This window comes from Crotalus tigris, unplaced genomic scaffold (assembly GCF_016545835.1).
Source record: "Crotalus tigris isolate CLP2741 ecotype Arizona unplaced genomic scaffold, ASM1654583v1 scf7180000024464.508515016:1373766, whole genome shotgun sequence".
In the NCBI taxonomy this organism is placed as follows: Eukaryota; Metazoa; Chordata; class Lepidosauria; order Squamata; family Viperidae; genus Crotalus; species Crotalus tigris.
In genome coordinates this window covers 322,171-342,362 of record NW_024100635.1, presented here as the reverse complement: position 1 = coordinate 342,362, position 20,192 = coordinate 322,171, and the positions used below count along the sequence as shown (strand labels likewise).

General features: G+C 39.7%; 1 protein-coding gene across 4 annotated transcripts in view; it reads right to left on the bottom strand.

Annotated features, from left to right (window-relative positions):
• Window positions 1-20,192, bottom strand: part of SPAG16 (sperm associated antigen 16) — a 422,131-nt gene that overhangs the window by 108,589 nt on the left and 293,350 nt on the right. For 3 of the 4 annotated variants that reach the window (XM_039332822.1, XM_039332824.1, XM_039332826.1), the window contains one exon: window positions 2,035-2,100. The exons of the other annotated variant lie outside the window; for it this stretch is intronic. In XM_039332822.1, coding sequence (XP_039188756.1) covers window positions 2,035-2,100 — 66 coding nt within the window. The remainder of the gene's footprint in view (window positions 1-2,034; window positions 2,101-20,192) is intronic. 4 annotated transcript variants of the gene reach the window in all.

Genomic DNA, 20,192 nt, shown 5'->3' with positions numbered 1-20,192 from the left:
CTGGATCAGTAGATGTCCCTGGGGTTGCAGGTTCCACGTCCCCTCGGTGTCTCTCCCTTTGCGGCTCCAGGAACTGGGGCGCCGTAGGGTTCAGTATTCTCCTCTCCTAGGGAGCTGAGAGTTCTCTTCATCAGGTCAATAGCTTTCTCTAGGATCCAGTCTGAGTACGGTGCCCAGCTTCCTCCCTCTTCACTTGCGTGCAGGGATTTCTCCATCTCCTGCTTCCATTCTGGTTGCTTGGTCCCCCGTCTCAGGGTCACCTTTCTTGATTCCTTTCCCCACTCACTTTTCTTTCCAACGCCCATCGACCAGCGAGGCTTGTGGTCCTGTGTCTCCACCACTTCTTCTCCTGAGGAATCTGGCCTCTCGGATCCCAACATCTGGCAAGGTTCCAGCTGGGTCAGCGGCTCTCTTTCCAGGGAGTTTTCCCCCTCTCTTGCTCCATTGTCTGACATGGTAAATTTTTGCAAAATCCCCCGGCAAGGGTCTCCTTCCAGGTGGATTAATTTTGCAAGTCCTGTCTAATGTAAGGACCCACCCCACTTTGCATCTTAAGAAGACAGAACTCTTGGAATAATTCTTCCAACAGGAATCCTTTATTAAGAGAAAATGGTTGCAGGCATGCTAGACAGGACTTGGGTTCAAGCTCTCCCATTCAAGGTTTTAAGGGGTTCCCCAGTAGTCCCACCCAATCAACCCCCCTTCCAGTGATAGTTTCAAGTATCACAATTCCATCCCCTTTCTTCTTCCGTCTGGATGGAGACTTCAGATAACTACATGAAAGGCAATTACTCTTCTTTGATATGTTAACGCTTAGAGGCCACAATAAACACACATTCAGTCCTTTGAAGTGTGCTGAAGGAAGTGAGGGCCATAAAGCCCCTTTGCTCTCCCCCTTTTCTCCCTCTTATGGCAGAATCCAGAGAAGGCAGAATTGGGAGTTTCTATGTTTGATAATTAAAGATGAAATATAATTGGATTCTGACATTAATGAAACAATAGACAAGTAGAAAATGAATAGCCATGAAAAAAAAGTATAAAGATTTTTTTCCTTTCAATGGGGTGAATGGTGTCTTGTTCTGGAATTATTGTTGGAAAATAATGATTTCAGGAAACTAAAAACTCCAGTAGATTATATATCCAGTAGCAAAATCGCTTGATATACAGATTTTATATATATTTATGTATGAATGAATGTATGCATGTATGTAAAGATAAAGGTTTCCCATGTTCAGTTGTGTCTGACTCTAGAGGGCATGCTCATCTCTGTTTCTTAGTGAGGGAGCCAGAGTTGTCCCTAGACTTTTCCATGGTCATGTGGCCAGCATGACCATGGAATACGGAATGCTGTTATCTTCCCACTGAAGTGCTTTACAGTCCTCTCTAAGTGATTTATAGAGTCAACATATTGTCCCCAACAATCTGGGTCCTCATATATATACTGTCTGTATGTGTATGTGTGTGTGTATATGTGTATATCTATATGTTGGATGGAGCACCCGGTCTACCAAATATAAAGCAATCTGTTCTGCCTTTCGCTTCAGTCTAGGAGCATTTTTTGCAGGCAGACATCACTACTGTGATAACTGTAAATTCAAAATTTTGTGGCTGACAAAGAGTTAAAGGGAGACTAGTATAGCTATTTCAAGCTCTTTAGCTCTCATCAGCTAGTCACACCCCTCTGGGATTCGAACCTGAGCAGCTTGCATGTTACACAGCTGTATTAACCTCTAGGCCATAGGCTCCCCCTCACTCCTGTCAGCAGTGTATGTGTATGTGTGTGTGTATGTACCGTATATTCCGCTGTATAAGGCGACCCAGCTTTATAAGATGACCCCCGTCTTTGGCGCCGAGTCACATGCCTAGAAAGTCGTCTTACATGCCGAAAACTACTGTAATTTCTGGCGTATAAGACGACTCGGCGTATAAGATTCCCGACTTCGGCACTGATTTCAACGCTTTCAAAAGTCGTCTTATACGCCGGAAAGTACGGTATTCTATTTAAACCATAATTATTTACTATTTTTAGCTTACCTTCATGTTGAACGTGGCATGGTTGCAGGAATGCAAGTGACCATAAAATGTTTGAGCACAAAGTCCCTGGGGGGAATGAACAAGAAAGTTATGAACAAGAAAGTTCATAAAAATCAGAAGATAAAAGTCATAATTGAACAAGCTGCAAAACATCATATAAAGCTAGGATTTGAATACGATATTTCTATCTGGGAAACCAAGTCACCGGGAAAGAGAACAATAAAGTACTATCCTGATAAGCACACCTGAATTAAATGTGATCTTTTTAAAAAATGAAATGGTACATCTCTTAATATAGTAGTTCCCATATTTATAGAGATACCATACATATAAGAAAATCTAGGATACTACATATACTGTACTTATTCAAAAATGAGTTTCAGTGAGATCTATACTCAGTTCCAGGTACATATTTATATAGAAATGTTAATAGGTGAGAAAAGTTATGCATGCTAATATAAGGTAAAATAAATATTTATTTATTTCAAATAGAAATAAAAATATTTATATTTCTCAATAACATATCTTTAATATTTGTTATTTTTTGTGACTGGAGATGCACCAGATGGGTTGTCATTATGTTAATGTTGGATTAGTAATTTTAGTTCTGTAGAAGTTCTGGTCAAGTTGTTAAAGTGGTCTTAAGTTGTTCTGATAATTCCCAGGAAAGTGATTTAAGATAAATTGATATTCCATTTTTTTTGTTTTTCTTTTTCCATATGCTATAAATTCTTGACTTAACTTTTTCTTTTTTATAACAGATTGACATGGTCTTATTTTATGTATATCTCTTGTAAACACACAACTTGTTGAAAATTGTCCTTTTGCTGGGTAAATTAATTCAATTTACATTAGATATGATTAATGTTTTTTTTCACTTTAATTGTGATTTAGTATTAATTTAAAGCTGCAGCCATACTTATTTCCCATCTTCTTTATTTCCAATTCCTTTTTTTTTTTTACTAGAAAGCTCCTTATTATGAGCAGTGCGTATGAACATAAGGGACAAAGGGAAGGGGGAATAAAGCAAAGTCAAATTTGCAAGATTCTGTTACTATAGCCAATAGTACTGATAGTTTTCGTCTTCTTGTGGAGTTGTTTTCTTGATTTGATCTACATAAGTGAGGCTAACATCAATCATGCAAAGCTAACTGTGCGTTATTTCTCTCCCCCTCCCCCCATAGTCATGTGAATTAGGGAGATGTCTGCCTGAATTGCTTGTGTATACCTTCTTCTTGTTTCAGACTTAAGCCACGTTTTCCTCCTTGTCATTTTGGTAACAGATCTGACGTATCATTATCAAGATCATCTTCCTTACTCTTTAGATGCAATCACTTACTTTCTCTCTCTCTTCTCCCTGTACTTCAGCACTGAACTATTAGGAAAAGGAGTCAAAATAATTATATTTGTAAACTCCAGTAAAGCGGCCCGGCTGAGGGTGGGGCGAGAGAGGAACCAGGCCCGCACTGCTTGTACGAGTTACATGTACATGGATGCCAGCACAAGCAGTCTGGTTCCGAATAAGCCATTACCCGGTAGTGGGCCAGGGCCCAAAGATTGGGGAAGCCTGTTTTAAATCATCCTGTCAAAGAAAATAAAAAAGAAAAAAAGCAGGGGAGTGGAGTTGGCAGTGTCAAGAGTCTGGCAGTAAACTTTGAAGAACAACATTTGTATGGGTGTTAGATGGTGGAAAAAATGGGCTGGGGGAAACCCAAAAATCTCCTGGCTGTGCTTTCTTAGCTTAACTCATGACTTAGGTGCCTAGAAGTTAATAAAAGCACCACAAACTCCAGAGTAGGACAAGAGAAGGCAGTAGGTGCCATTGCTCATGTCCACAATTTGAAGATGCTTTGGGACCCAAATCTAATTTTCTAATATTTACCAGCTCATTTGACATCCTTAAACAATCCCATTCTGAAAGAAAATCTCTTAAAAGCCTTCTGTAAAGGCTGCTAACCTTTAGGCTTGATTACAGTGATGTGATTTATGTGTAGTTGTCTGTATATCTGATCCAGAAATTTCAGTTGGTACAAAATCCAGCAGCCATATTGGACTTCGGAAGCATGCAAAGAAGCCAGCTGGATCCATGTGTAAAGTATTCCACTGGCAAAATATAAAGGGCTGGCTATTACTTTTAAAACTAGTTCCAGGTTATTTAAGAGGATTTTCTTTTTTTTTTCTTTTTAAAACTGTTTTATTCCAAACCAACTTTCTACTTGGTAACATAATAGCTAAAACAACACAAAATAAAAAGAACTCTAGGAGCAGCTAGAGGGTAATTTGTGTTGCTTCAGCATGTACCTCCTCAGGGCTGTGAACTTTCAGAAAAGAAGAATCTTATTCATTAATCCATTAGTTCCTGAACAGAGACTATTCCTGGAGATGCAGCTAATTATACTGCAGAAAGTAGAAACAAGAGGATGACACCCTCTCTTTAATTTAGCTCAGTCAGCTATTGTTGCTCAATCTGTATGAGCAGATATAGAGGTTCTGCAGTAGGACAGTTTATCAACATTTAATCCAACATGTCTTCCTTCAGATACTGTCCATAATGGTATGAGTCTGTAACTATGTGAGAGTAATTGTGAGAGAAATCAAGGTGTCCTAGTGAATCACCACTTAAATATGAGCCAGTAATGTGATGCATCTGCCAAAAAAGCCAATGTAGTCCTGGTTGCATTAATAGAGGAATAGTAAGGGGACTCAGATTTGACCCAGATAAAAAACCATAGACCGATATCACTACTGAAAGTGGACTATAAAATATTCACTTCAATAATAGCTGAGAGGCTGAAAAGATTTTTGACTGAATTTATACACCCAGATCAAAACAGATTTTTGTCAAAGAGACAAATAAAAAATAATTTGAGAGTAATACTAAATATATTAGAATATTATGAACTCCATTTCAGGGAAACAACTGGCATTAGTATTTTTAGATGCCCAAAAGGCATTTGATAATGTTTCTTGGCAATTTATTATTCAACAACTAAAAACAATGGACTTTGGTCAAAACTTTATAAATACAATTCAGACAATATATCAGAAACAAACAGCAAAAGTGATTGGGGATTATACAGAAAATTTTGATATATGAAAAGGCACAAGACAAGGATGTCCATTATCCCCATTGCTATTTATCTTAACTTTGGAAGTTTTAAATAGAAACATTAGGCAAGATCTAGAAATTAAAGGATTGAAGATGAAAGATGAAACCTACAAACTACAAGCATTTGCAGATGATTTGGTATTCATTCTAGAGAAACCTTTAGAGATTATTCCTAAACTATTGGAAAAGATAGAACAATTTAGAGAGATAGCAGGATTAAAGATAGAGAAAAAACTAAAGTGATAGTTAAAAATCTTACAGATAAACAAAAAAATATCAAAAAAATAGAATTGCAAATAGTCAAAAAGGTCAAATACTTGGGAATATATTTGACAGCAAGATGTTCAACAATAAAAGAAGATAATTACATTAAATTGTTAAATCAAATAAAGCTTGATTTGGAAAAATGGAAGAATCTTCAACTGTCAATGTTATGAAGAATTGCTATGGTGAAAATAAATATATTACCAAAAATACTATTTTTATTTCAAACGATACCTATAAAACTGGAGAAAAAATCCTTTGAAGTTTTAAACTCTCTAATTCAAAAATTTATCTGGCAAGGAAAGAAAGCTAGAATTAAATTGAAAATGTTACAAGAAGCCAAGGGAAATGGAGGTTTTGGCTTGCCAGATTGGGTTTTATATTATCAAGCATCAGTGTTAACATGGGTAAAAGAATGGATAACTTTTAGAAATAAAAGATTGCTGTATTTGGAGGAACATGACCTACTACTTGGTTGGCATGCTTTTTTATGGTATGGAAAAAATATTGAATTGAAATATTTATTGAATTCTGTTAAAAATTATAAAACTTTATTAAAAAAATAATAATAAAGGAATAGCATCAAATCTCAGGACATGATAGTTCCACTTCACAGTGCACTGGTGAGACCACCTTGGAATACTGCATTCAGTTCTGGTCACCATGATACAAAAAAAAAAAAAAAAAAAGGTTGAGATCCTGGAAAATATGCAGAGAAGAGTAACAAAGGCTCTGAAAGCTAAATTGTACAATAAACGGTTGAAAGCACTAGGTATGTCTAGCCAATTGTAGAGAAGGATTGGGGAAGGAACATGATAGCTGTCTTCCAGTACTTGAGGGGCTGTCACAGAGAAGAGGGAATTGACTTATTCTCCAAAGCACCAGAGGGCAGGACAAGAAGTAATAGGTAGAAGCTTGTTAAAGAGAGATCCAACCTAAAAGTAAGGATAAATTTTCTGACAGTGAGAACAATTAATGAATGGAATAGCTTGCCTCCTGGGGTTGGACAAGCATTTGACTCAGATGGTGTAAGGCCTCCAAGGTTTCTATCACCCGGATTCTTTGTTCTATGTGATTAATTTAAACCTTTAACAATTTTCACATTTGCACAGAAGAGTAACTTTTTATATATGTATCTTATATATTGTATAACATATAATAAGTATAACTCTACATACTTTACATGGCATTTCAGATTACACCAATTCCTTACTTATTTGGTTCCTTACTTATATTCCATTCCTCACCTAGGTTTCATTCAGGATAATGTTGAAAGCTAGACATCAGCCTAAACCCACAATTCTGTACCATGATGTTTCTGTGACTATTAGCAGTTATGGCAGTAGCTAAAAATTGCTTTTCTATCATGTCCACAGAAGAGACAACAGAAAGACATTAATGAAAAGACCCTCTCCAAGGGTCTTTCTTTACTTTTTCTAGTAAAATGCAATACTTCTGCTCTCAGATTATTCAAGAACTGTAAAAAAATGACTTGGCAACTAAGACTTAGAGTGCACTAAAATTTCCTGAATACTGCCTTGGTGTGCTTGTCAGAAAAGTCCTTCACAAGTTGGTCATTTTCTGCTTGGATGACTGCAAATCATCCATAAAAAGAAACTGTTCTCATAGGGTTAGTTAATTTAATTAGGAAAGGTCAAGTAAACAAATGTAATCCCGATTTTTCCAAACACACATTCAAAAATAAGTAGACAACTGCTTAACAAGAGAAAATCACTCTTGTTTGGTTCAGCCCTATAGTCCAGTATTAGGTGAATCTGATCTATGGAGTGAAAAAAATATTGTGCAAACAAGCTAATAACATATAGTGCTTAATGGAACTACATCTACATGGAGGGAAGTAAGTAGTGGGGAACTCCAAAGTTCTCTATTAGGCCCAATACTTTTCAATATTTTCATAAATGACTTAGATGAGGGAATAGAAGATGAACTCATCAAATTTGCAGATGACACCAAGCTGGCAGGAGTAGCCAACACCCCAGAAGACAGGCTCAATTCAAGATCCTGATGAATCTCAATAGATTAGTTTACAGGGTCGTATCCCATAAAATGAAATTTAACATACAGAAAAGCAAGATTTTACACTTAGGCAAGAAAAATCAAAAGTACAGGTAACAGACTAAGTGAAATCTGACTCAGCACTAGTAACTGTGATAGGGATGTTGGAGTCCTAGTAAACAACTCTCTAAATATGAGCTAACAGTGTGGCAGCCCAAAAAGCCATTCCTAGGTTACATTAACAGAGGGATAGAATCAGGATCATGTGAACTACTAGAACTGCTCTACAAAGCCTTAGTAAGACCACACTTAGAATATTGCATCCACTTTTGGTCATCCCAATACAAAAAAGATGCTGAGACTTTGGAAAGAGTTCAGAGAGGAGCAACAAAAATGATTAGGGGCCTAGAAACTAAAACATATGAAGAACGATGGCAGGAACTGGGTGTACCTAGTCTAGTGAAAAGAAGTAGAAGTGACATGATAGCAGTCTTCCAATACAAGAAAGGCTGCCACAAGGAAGAGGGTGGGCAACTTATTTACCAAGGCACCTATAGGTAAAACAAGGAAGACTGGATAGCCATTTATCAGAAATAGTATAGGTCTCCTGCAATAGCAGAGTGTTGGACTAGATGACTCTGAGGTCCCTTCCAACTCTTTTCCTAATCTTTGTGACAGCCTCTCCAGTACTAAAAACTGAAGCAAGAGTTGTTCTGTGTTATAGTCTAACGAAAAGGCCAAACAGTGTTGATTTATTAAATGGAAAAACAAATTATTATAAAGTTAGTGTGGGTCTCTAATACTGTCAGAATCCAATTATATTTCATCTTTAATTATCAAACATAGAAACTCCCAATTCTGCCTTCTCTGGATTCTGCCATAAGAGGGAGAAAAGGGGGAGAGCAAAGGGGCTTTATGGCCCTCACTTCCTTCAGCACACTTCAAAGGACTGAATGTGTGTTTATTGTGGCCTCTAAGCTTTAACATATCAAAGAAGAGTAATTGCCTTTCATGTAGTTATCTGAAGTCTCCATCCAGACGGAAGAAGAAAGGGGATGGAATTGTGATACTTGAAACTATCACTGGAAGGGGGGTTGATTGGGTGGGACTACTGGGGAACCCCTTAAAACCTTGAATGGGAGAGCTTGAACCCCAAGTCCTGTCTAGCATGCCTGCAACCATTTTCTCTTAATAAAGGATTCCTGTTGGAAGAACTATTCCAAGAGTTCTGTCTTCTTAAGATGCAAAGTGGGGTGGGTCCTTACATTAGACAGGACTTGCAAAATTAATCCACCTGGAAGGTAGACCCTTGCCGGGGGATTTTGCAAAAATTTACCATGTCAGACAACGAAGCAAGAGAGGGAGAAAACTCCCTGGAAAGAGAGCCGCTGACCCAGTTGGAACCTTGCCAGATGTTGGGATCCGAGAGGCCAGATTTCTCAGAAGAAGAAGTGGTGGAGACACAGGACCACAAGCCTCGCTGGTCGATGGGCGTTGGAAAGAAAAGCGAGTGGGGAAAGGAATCAAGAAAAGTGACCCTGAGACGGGGGACAAAGCAACCAGAATGGAAGCAGGAGATGGAGAAATCCCTGCACGCAAGTGAAGAGGGAGGAAGCTGTATGCCGTACTCAGACTGGATCCTAGAGAGAGCTATTGACCTGATGAAGAGAACTCTCAGCTCCCTAGGAGAGGAGATTCCTGAGCCCTACGCCCGCCCCAGTTCCTGGAGCCACAAAGGGAGAGACACCGAGGGGGACGTGGAACCTGCAACCCCAGGGACATTTACTGATCCAGGAGCTCCCACCCCCTACCGGACCCAAGATGGAAATCTGGACGGAAGACACTACCACCCACAATGGAGGCACCGATCCATTCCAAGACGTCCACCGTTGGAGGTGAAATTCAAAGGGGAGCCAACACGCTTGGGGTTTTTCCTAACCCAAGTCCTCAGCTACATGGAGGAATATGGGCAGGACATCCCCAGCGACAAAGCCCGCATCCGGATCGTGCAATCTGCCCTGGATGGACCAGCTGCAGATTGGGTGGTGAACCTGCATGACTCCAATGCCCCAGAACTCAGTAACTTCAACCGTTTCATGTCCTCGTTGAGAAGACGGTTTGAAGACCCCCTGGCTGATCGCAAAGCCCGTGAAAGAATAACAACGATGAGGCAGGGCAAACGCCCAGTGGCTGAGTATACACAAGAATTCCGAGCCATTGCCAGCAAACTGAATTGGCCAGAAGACATCCTCCTTGGCCGTTTCAAAGACGGACTAAACTATGATCTATATGATGCTTGCCTGCCCCGAGGAGACCCACATCGACTTGAGGAATGGTACGTCTTGGCAGAGGAAGCAGAGATCGACATATTGAAGAGGCATCGCCGAGGAAAACAATGGAGCCGCCCCCCGCCTGAGCTGACACACCAACCGGTGAAATCATCGGATACAGCCAAGAAGCAGATGGGGTGTTTCAAGTGCGGAAGAGAAGGGCATCGAGCTGTAGAATGCCGCTCAAAGGCCCCCCAGCACAACCCAGACAGATCCCCAATCAACAAACCCAGAGGGTATTCAGCTAAGCCAAAAGAAACAGCCATGAAAATGATGGAAATTGCAGAAAACCCCACCTCTGCTCACCAAGGGGAAAGAACTCCAGCCTACACCACAGGGACGGTGGATGCCTCAGATGACAGCTCGGAAGGCGAACCCCTGGTAAGTGGACGCATCACACCCATCTTCAAAACAGTGACTATATTAATCCCCCCCATGCCCGAAGCTGTGAAGGTGAAAGCCTTAATAGACTCTGGCTGCACCCGCTGCCTCATTAGCCCAACACTAGTGGGGAATCTGGGCATCCCATCCAGGAGACTGGAACAACCAATCTCATTTGGCCAGCTAGATGGATCCATAGCAGGGGGGGTGCCAGCTACCCTAGCCACTCTGCCAATACACCTCTCCCTGGGCAACCATGAAGAGGACTTAACGTTTGTGGTGACCCCAGGTATGGAATGCCCAATGATTCTAGGGATGGAATGGTTGAAAAAATGGAACCCCTGGGTAAATTGGAGGACGACAGAAATCAACAAATCAGGATTTCCATCTTTGAATAGTTTGATCACTTTTAGCTTCATAGGAAAAACAAAAACCATTTGTGAGGAAAATTCAGATGCTCATTGGAAAAGAGATAGTCCCTTTCTCTGTTTCTGGCATGCTTGGCAAGAAAGCTGCATTTCATGAGAGAGCAAAGATTTAGAAGCAGCACAGTTGACTGTCCATCTAATAACTAATAAGCAATTATCATCAATTCCATGGGTTAGCAGCTTTATTTCACTACAGTACCAAATGTTTTGTTCTATTTTTTTCTATGCAGAAATCATTTAGGCATAGTTGTACAAGTGAGTACATTTCTCATATAAGAATTATACCTGTGAGATATAGCATGAGACTTTTACCCTAAAAAGCTGCTACAATGGAGATAGAATGAGATACTTCAATCTAGATTAAGGAATCAATGTGTTTCACTTTTTGAAATGGGCACAGAACTTTACTGCCATATGAAAAATAGTTTTTAAAAGAAATTAATACTGGAAAAAGGAACCTTGAGTAACTGCACTGAATTGCTCTTAGAACAGATATGTCAAACTCATGACGTCACGTGATGTCGTGCAATGTATCGGGACGGTTTTGCCATTGCCGGCAATGGGGTGGGCGTGGCTTTCAGATGATGCATCCGGCCTGTGGGCCGGCAGTTTGACACCCCTGTCTTAGAATATTTATTTATTTATTTATTTATTTATGAGACTTATATACCGCTTTAAGTGCAAGCACTCTCTAAGCGGTGTACACCAGTAAGCAATGTATGTATATATATATATATATATATATATATATATATATATATATATATATATATATATATATATTTACATTGCCCCCAACAATCTGGGTCCTCATTATACCTACCTCGGAAGGATGGAAGGCTGAGTCAACCTTGAGCCGGTGAGATTTGAACCGCTGACCTGCTGAACACAGTCAGCTAAAGGGGCCTGCAGTACTGCACTCTAACTGCTGCACCACCTCGGCTCTTATCATATTACAATTGAGAAGAACAGCAATCAAATTGTTGGAAAGTGCAGAATTTATTGCATGACCTTAGGTCAATAACTCAGCTGCTCAGAATCACCTTGAAGTCTTGAACCATAAATTTAATAATAATAATAATAATGATAATGATGATGATGATGATGATAGATCCAGTCTGAACACCTAGCTGACTGTGCCAAGAACCATAATAACTTTAGAATTCAAACAAATAGATACCTGCCATAACACCCTGCCATAACACATATCGACAGTTGTTAAGTTGATAAGAAAGACCTAAAAGGCTGTATAGTGACAGTACCTGGAAACTACAGAATTAGAAGACAAAGAATGGGAAAAAATAACAAAATTCAAGACCTGCAGATAGAAATAGAACAACTGTAGAAAAAGAAAGCAAAGGTAGTACCAATAGTAATAGGTAGTCCTTGGATGCAATCCCAAAACAACTGAAGTATACTTGAATGCCACTGGCATTGACAAAATCACCATTAATCAGTTGCAAAAGACAGCTTTACTTGAAAGAGCTTATATCCTGTGATGATATCTTTAACATCATCAAACATCCACATCTGTCTATCCCAGATCCTTGGGAAGGACTCAATAGGTGGACAAAAATGCCAAATCCAGTCTGAACATCTGGCTGGCAGTGGAATAAATGATTAATAATAATTAATTATTAATAATTAGTTAATAATTAGTAATAATTCTCATTTAGTTTTCTTTGGGTTTTACAAGCTAGATAAAGTTGCAGAAGTGTTTCTTGTAGATAATATGCTGAATTATGAGCAAAACAAATTACATCAAAAATAAAAATTCAGAAAAAAATATGAATAGAGTGTCAGCTGCCATCTTAACGCTTGCTTGTGCTTTGCTGCTATTCAGTGACAGACTGCTATGAACTATGGGTCATTGCTGATCTTTTTTCAAAACAAGTACATTTTCTGGTGTGCCCAAAGATCTCCTCTGTACGAACCCTGGAAAAACTATTTGTAGAACACATTTATCGTCTGCACAGGGGTCCCAAGAGGATCATCTCCAATTGAGGAATGCAATTCACCTCTCAATTCTGGCAAGACTATTTGAGACTATTACGGACCACCCAAGGCCTAAGTTCCTCACATCATCCTCAGATTAATGGTGCCTGTGAATTTCCCAACAGTGTATTATAACAGTACCTTAGATATTATGTCAATTACCAGCAAGATAACTGGGCAGAACTACTCCCATTTGCAGAGGTAGCATATAACAATATACTGCAGCACTGGCTTTGCTCCTTTCCAAATTTCAACTAGCAGAGACTCTGCAACTATACCTGAACTCCCACGAGAGTTACTAAGTGCCTCTCCCTAACAAAATGGATAAAACAACTGTGAATTACTTAGCCAGTGGCTCAGCAGGCATTGGATGATGCTAGAGAAACATATAAGAAATATGCTGACAAAAAGAACACCCCGTAGAAAGAGTTTGAGATAGGGGGTGAAGTCTATTTGTCTACCAGATATTTGCAATCCTGGCAACCTTAAAAAAAGCTTGGACCTAAATTTGTTGACCCTTTCCCCATTGTGAGGATTATTAACCTAGTGACTGTTGAACTTAAATTGCCAAACAACCTTAGGAGGATTCATCCTGTCTTCCATTGTAGTCTGCTTAAACCAGCCAAAACCTCTCCATTATGACCACCTGAAAAAGTTCCTCCCCCTGCTGACTTCATTGAGAGTAAGCAACATTTCAAAGGAATATTGGATTTGCATTTCCATAGAAGCAAACTCCAATACCTAATCTTATGGAAACATTTCCCCTCCTCTGAAACCGAATGGGTGGCAGCCCAACATATGCAAGCACCAAGAATCTTGTGTAAATTCCATGCCCACTATCTTGATAAACCACACTGATGCATTAACCCTTTTCTCTCTCTTTTCATTTCCAGGTCTAACTCCTTTTTCCAGAGAGGGCATTATGTCAGCTGCCACCTTAATGCTTGCTTGTGTTTCGCTACTATTTGGTGACAGACTGCCATGAACTATGAGGAGTGGGGAAGGCAAGGAGGAAAATGAAAGTAAGTGCTGTATCTCTTTGAGATGCTACTTCAAGGTCACCCAACATACCAGCTGCATACCATCCTGTGCTTGAACTGATTGTTATGAAAACATCCTTCCTGAACCTTCATAGACATTGCCTTCTTCTGTGATGTTTTCCCTAGCTTTCCCATCTAGCTACAGCCCTGAGATTTTCTTGTATTCTGGTACCAACAAGTACTAAGTATTTAGATTCTGGGTGATCAACCAAGATCAGTCAGGTACTTCTATAAAAGTATGGCTCTATTTTGTGCAACATAAAGTAATTTAGACAATGGTGTATTTTCACAACAATACTAGTTTTATCAAAATGTTATTGTTTCACTGCAATAATTGGAAATCTGTAGTTATTGACATTTGGGAAAACAGGGAATGGGAGAAATCTGTTGTCTTCACAGTTGGGAGCAAGGCATTTGTGCTTTGCATAAAGGGTGAGGTTATTGGGGCCCAATCTAGTATTGAAGTCCCCTCCCAAGACTACAAATGCATTTAGATTAATCAGTATTAAATCAGCAGCATAGGTTTTCATTTCAGTACTCAAGGCTCTGAATTGAGGTTTCTGTCTCACTGGAGGTATTATAAGCATTTATTATAAACAGAGCACCATGATTGAATTGGGTTAACGCTGCCATGGCCTATGTCTTGAGTGGAGGGAGGGCACATGATATGGCATATAGTGTAGTAAAAACTAAGACCCCCCCCCTTTTGCTCTTCTGTGCTAAAGAAGCTCATTATCACTTACCAGACTTATGCAATCACTGACAACTGCATAGGATCTCCTCCAGCAGAAAAGATCGTACAGACCATTACTAGCACACAAGAAAAAGGAAGCCACGAAAAACAAATGAACATGACTCATTCAGGCAATCAAATCCAAAGACTCAGCTTTTTTCTGGCATATCATAACAAGCTCCCAAAGAAATGGCCCAGCCACACTGGATGTCACATCCCTCCTGAGTCCTGGGAGGCATATTTTCAGAAACTTTATAGGGGCACCTCTCTTGGAAGTGGAAGCCCTAGCAAAATATATAAAATCTGCCAATGTGGGCATCAGTGACAGTAATAGCTGGTATCTTACCAGCTAAGATCAGGGAAGGCCCCAGGAGAAGATTTAATCCCTCCAGAGATATTAAAAACAATTTTGGGGGGCTTATAATCATTCTCCCTATATATAAAAAGGGAAAAAGAATAACTCTGCCAATTATAGACCAATTAGCTTCCTCAACACAATAATCAACTGCAGTATATTAGGCAAACTATGGGGAAAACTGGAAACCTCCTTGATTCACTGATGTTTACTTCATCTAATATGTACACTCCATGAAGTGCCGACACTCAAAGTAAAATGGACCCCCAGGGCCATCTCACTAGTGACATTGGAATGGAGAAAGCCATAAAGTAGGGGGCAAATTGACCTTACTCCTACTGAATTTTATATTAATTCCATGGTAGGTTATCTCCTCAATATGAACTTTCACTCCCCAAAACTAGTTGAAAAACATATCTCTGTTTTATTTTATGCAGACAAAGCAGCAATACTCTCAAGAACACTCACTGACCTTAAAACAGCACTGAGATTACTAGTACAGTATTACAAGGAAGACCAGCTGGAACTCAACTATCAGAAAACCAAAATAATGGGATTTGCCAAAAGGCCCAAAAATCACTCTTGGAGGAAAGATGGCTATATGATTGAACAGATTTCCTGTTTTAAACATCTGGGAGTAAGTCCTACATTCTGCCAACAGTAGGAATCCTCATGGCAACTGTGTTGCTGAAAATGCACAGAGGAGTTCATTTGCCATCCTTAAATTACTCAAGACAAGAGGTGGCCACTACATTACTTCAGCACTCAATGTCAACGTTGTGACAAACTGAACTGAAGCCATTTTTTATTTTGTCTTCATTGCCATATTTTAATTCAGAGATTTTAGATGAAGGAGGGGGAAGAGAGATGTTAAGTTTCTTAGTTAGTCACAACAATACGTTTTGAAATAATTGGTGAATGTGATTTATGACAGCAATTTGGGGTGCGAATTGCAACTTGTTACTTTGTAGACCGAGGGAGGGGATTTTAGTCTTGGGTTCAACTTTTTATGTGCCGATCTCTTGTTTCCTAAATAAAATGTTCTTTGAGGAAGAAATCCTTACCTTGAAGTTCTTTTAAATATTTCATCTATCGGAACCATGACACTCAAATTAATTGAAACAACACTAATAGCACAACTTCCCTAAGGTGCGCAACTGGGCCTCTTCTCTAATGCTGCTCCTCTTTGCAGCATTAGAACTAGTTCAGTACAAATTCTTAAGATTGGCCCTTCAAGCCCCAAAATGTGTCTCTAATGCTACCTTGAAGCTAGAGACGTGAAAATAGAGGTCGACGTGTGAGTAACCACATCCACCTACTTAGACTGTAGATCAGCAGTTCTCAACCTGTGGGTCGCGACCATTTCACGGGGGTTGCCAAACAACGCAATCCGCCATTTTTTCTGCCATTTTTCCCCCTTTTCCTTAGCTGTGCTACTCCCTCTTATTCTATTGGCTTTCGAAAGCCAATAGAATAGACTCTCTTGAACAGAGTCTAATTCTATTGGCTTTCAAAAGCCAATAGGAATTGTCCAGGGCTGTCTCTGCCCTTCTGACTGGGGCTGCCAAAAGCCCCAGTCTGCAAACGGTGCTGCAAGGGGAACAGTCTGCAGAACTTCCCTCCCTGTTGAGCAACTAAAAAGTAAGTAAAAGAGGGCCGGGGGTGGGAGGTGGGAGGCCGGCGGGTGCAGGGAAGGTTGCTGGTGTGCATGGGGCCTGGCATGTGCCTTACCTGCCTTGGGCTGGGCCAGCTGGTGGCCCAGCCGGTGGTCGCCCTGCGCCACCGCTGCCGCGGCCGCCCGAGAGCGTCCGGGCCTGCCTGCCGCCGCCCCTTGCTGGCTATGCCTCAGCTGGCGCAGGGGGCGGCACCGCGCATGCGCACCGCGCAGGGGGTGGCACCACGCATGTGCGCCGCGCCACGCATGCGCACCGCGTGCTTATGACAGGGGTCGCCGGTATAAAAAGGTTGAGAACCACTGCTATAGATGAAGGATGACTTTCAGTCCACATGAAAAAAGATAGTGACAATTCAAATCTCATCTTTGAAATTCTCTCCAGGTCAGCATAGGATATATTCAGGCAAAACCTCACATTAAACTGAGTGCTAATTGGACCAAGCCAGCTAGGTCCAACCTTTATTACCAGCAGATATTCTGCCTCTCCTATGACATACTTAACAAATTTTGAAGCACCTAACTACTGTTGGGCCATTATTATGGCATGCTGTGATACCCTCCCCTCAACTGCCTTTGAAGGCTGGTAAAGGAAGATCCCCTATTCAGAGAGACAATGGCCCTGGATATGTGAAATAACAGAACATGTTGTAGGAGATGACCAGGCTGAGTCCGAGAGAGGGGTCAAATGCATCATAAGTTATGAGTGTCTGTGTGCCCGCAAACGATCTAAGTCCAGCCCACTTTGTATGCCTCTTTTATCTGAGCATTTTCCTTGACCGCCAATTGGTCTGATTCTTGTAGAGAGTTTAAGCTTGCAATAAATCTTTATACTCATTTTAACTGCCTGAATCTCCTGATTCCCCGTTGCTTGACACATATATTTCTCTAGTGCCTGTACTTTAGAGACATTTGTATTAGCCTCTTTTCAACATTACTGCATAAATACCCAGAAGGCACAGGACAATTCTATATTTCTCTGCTTCTTTCAGATACCAATTCTGCTACAATATGCAATGTTGCCTGGTTTTGCCCCACAGCACTTCAAATATATCAGAAGATCACCTGTGCTACCTACACCGTTATTATAGTGTTTTATACAATATCTATTACATTATTTGTATTAGAGATGGCTTACCATGTTATTATATCCATTTATTGTTTTTAATCCCTCTTTTTAGATTTTTTAAAGATTTTTGTTTTTATATTTTTAGGGGTTTTTTTGTAATTTTATTTTTGTATCTGCAAAAAAACTGCATCTGGATTCCACATTAGATCAGTGACATGAAATCACCAGTATTTTCATTGCTCTGACATTTATGTACAACTTTTAACTTTATAAAAAAAATTATAGTTAAATCCTTGAAATAGTTGAATAATAGTTAAGAATGTGAATAGAAAGAGGATAAGGTAAAGCTGTCTTCACATTACAGAGGTCTATAGGAGCTGTGTTTTGATAGACTAGGATGTTGAATTCACTTTTCAGAATTACAGTCTTGGGAGTTAGATGTTGAAACTGATTTCATGTGATGTATGTAATGTACATAATGTAATATCTGAACCTTGCTAGATTAGTCCTTTAGCAGCTTAGTGAAAGTATTCTTTATTAAAATTTTCTCTAGGACAACATCTGGGGATGATAGTTAAACGTTCCCTAAATAATACTTTCCTATCTCTTTTCAAGATTACCTTATCCAGTAGGTTGGGAATTGTAATTTGAAATTATACCTGTGCTTTTTGTTAAGCAGCAATAGATTACAAAAACATGTTTAGGGTAAATTTGGAAAGACACCAGAAATTTCCACATTTTAAATAACAAAGTGGTATAACTGATTGTCAAATTCCGGCTGAAAAGCCCAACAAAGTCACACATCAGAGACATGGTTTTCTCTAATGTAAATTTTATTAGGCATAGCAAACTAGTACACTCGAAGAAAAGCTAGCTCTGACAATATCGTGGGAAAAAGATAGTTAAAAGAGTGATACTTTCCCTTCTCCCCTCTGACAGCTCAGGTCACATTGTCCAGTTGGTCCTCAAGGATTTGTTATGAGAAGAAATCCTCTGGACTTCCGGTTCCGGATCGCGGTGTGTGCAGTCATGTGGAGAGACTCCTCTCTTCGCTGGCTGCTTTCCCTCTGCTGGTAGACCCTTAATCGGGTTGAAAAGTCACCCTGGAGAGGTGACTACCATTGAGGAAGTCCTTGTCAACTGTGGAAGGGCGGCAGCTCCTTCCACGGTCCGAGATTGCTCCTTAGGGCCGACGGAGAAAAGATCGGCCAGTAAAATGGCCGATCACTTTGCTGCAATAACCAAAAGTCAGAAGAACATCTAAGCGTAAAGAACCACCGTGGTTCATCTGGGTGAGACTTTTTCTTTCCTCTCTTAGCCCTTTTTTTCCCTGTAAAAAGCATTTTTGGAATTATTTCCCTTCTTGGAGAGAGCGGCGTTTGTCAGTGTGGGAAGAGAAGCTTTGAAAAAGAAAAGAAAATTAATTTTATTAACTATTTTTACTTCTATTTATTTTGGGGTCTTGAAAAAATTCTTATTATTGAATTTCATTACTGGATTTAGTTTATATGTGAAGAATACTATTTTTTCCTGATTTTCTTAACGTTATTTTTGGTGTCTGGGAAGAGATTTTATAATCTACTGAGGACAACTTGTGGAGAAATTTAAAACTGCAACTGTTTTTTTCTTGTTTGATGCTGAGGTTGGTTTTGACCTTCAGATCATCATAAAAGGGAAAAGACAAAGAAGTTCAACAGCTGTTAAATCTGTGGGGATGGACACTGGCTAACTGTTATTAAATATAGCCTTCACTAAAAGATAACAGGATTGTCTCTAGTTACTATTGAAATGAAGAAACTCTATTTACAACTCAACTGTAAACTTATACTAGAAAAAAATCTATGAAGCTACTGAGCAAGTATGCGTTAAAATAAAAGAGATTACCTCAGAAATAAAAAAAGAAACCCTGCTCTGAATTTACAAACCAACCTCCAGACTTCATTTGACTATACTACAGACCAAAAAACAACAGAAGAGGAATCAACCAATACCAAAGAAGATTCTATGCCATTCTATATATAACCTATTGAGACTCCTGATGATCAAAAAGTGACTTTAACTGAACCATATACAATTTCAAAAGTAACAGGAATGGATGCGCAAACACAATTTATTGAGAACTATGACAATTTTGATAACCAACTACTAACCACAAAATTGGACATAATTGAGTGTCTTACTCAGCAGAATCAAATGTTGAGACTTGAATTTTTAAAGCAACATGGGATCAGTTACAAAGAAGTCAGGTTCCTAAAATAGAGGATGGGACATTTTTTTTTACTCAAATGATACCACGAGGAATAAAGAGAAATTTATTTGTTTTTTTTTTAATGAAAGTTTTTATTTTTTCCATATAAACATTATAAAAAAAAGTATACAATACAATTTTAAGATAAAATAAACATTATTACGACCTGCGCACTCCCCCCAGGCTGCGTCCACCCTCTCTTAAAACATTCCCTACTTCCCTCCTCTTTCTCACCTCCCATCCTACTCTCTTCCCCTCCCCTTCTCCTCTCACTACCCTACTTCCTCTCTACACTTGTCCACCTCTCATCCCTATCAAACCCATGAACGCAGCATAAGGGGAGTGCCCAGGCCGCACCCCTATAAGCAACCACTATCTATATTACACTTACCCCCCCACATTTCCTCCCTCCCACCCCCAACCCCCCTCCCTTCACTTCCCAGAGCAGAATACAGGGTTAATAATTAAAAGGATTTATAATAATAAGAAAAAAGAAAAGAAAAAGAAAAAGAAAAAAG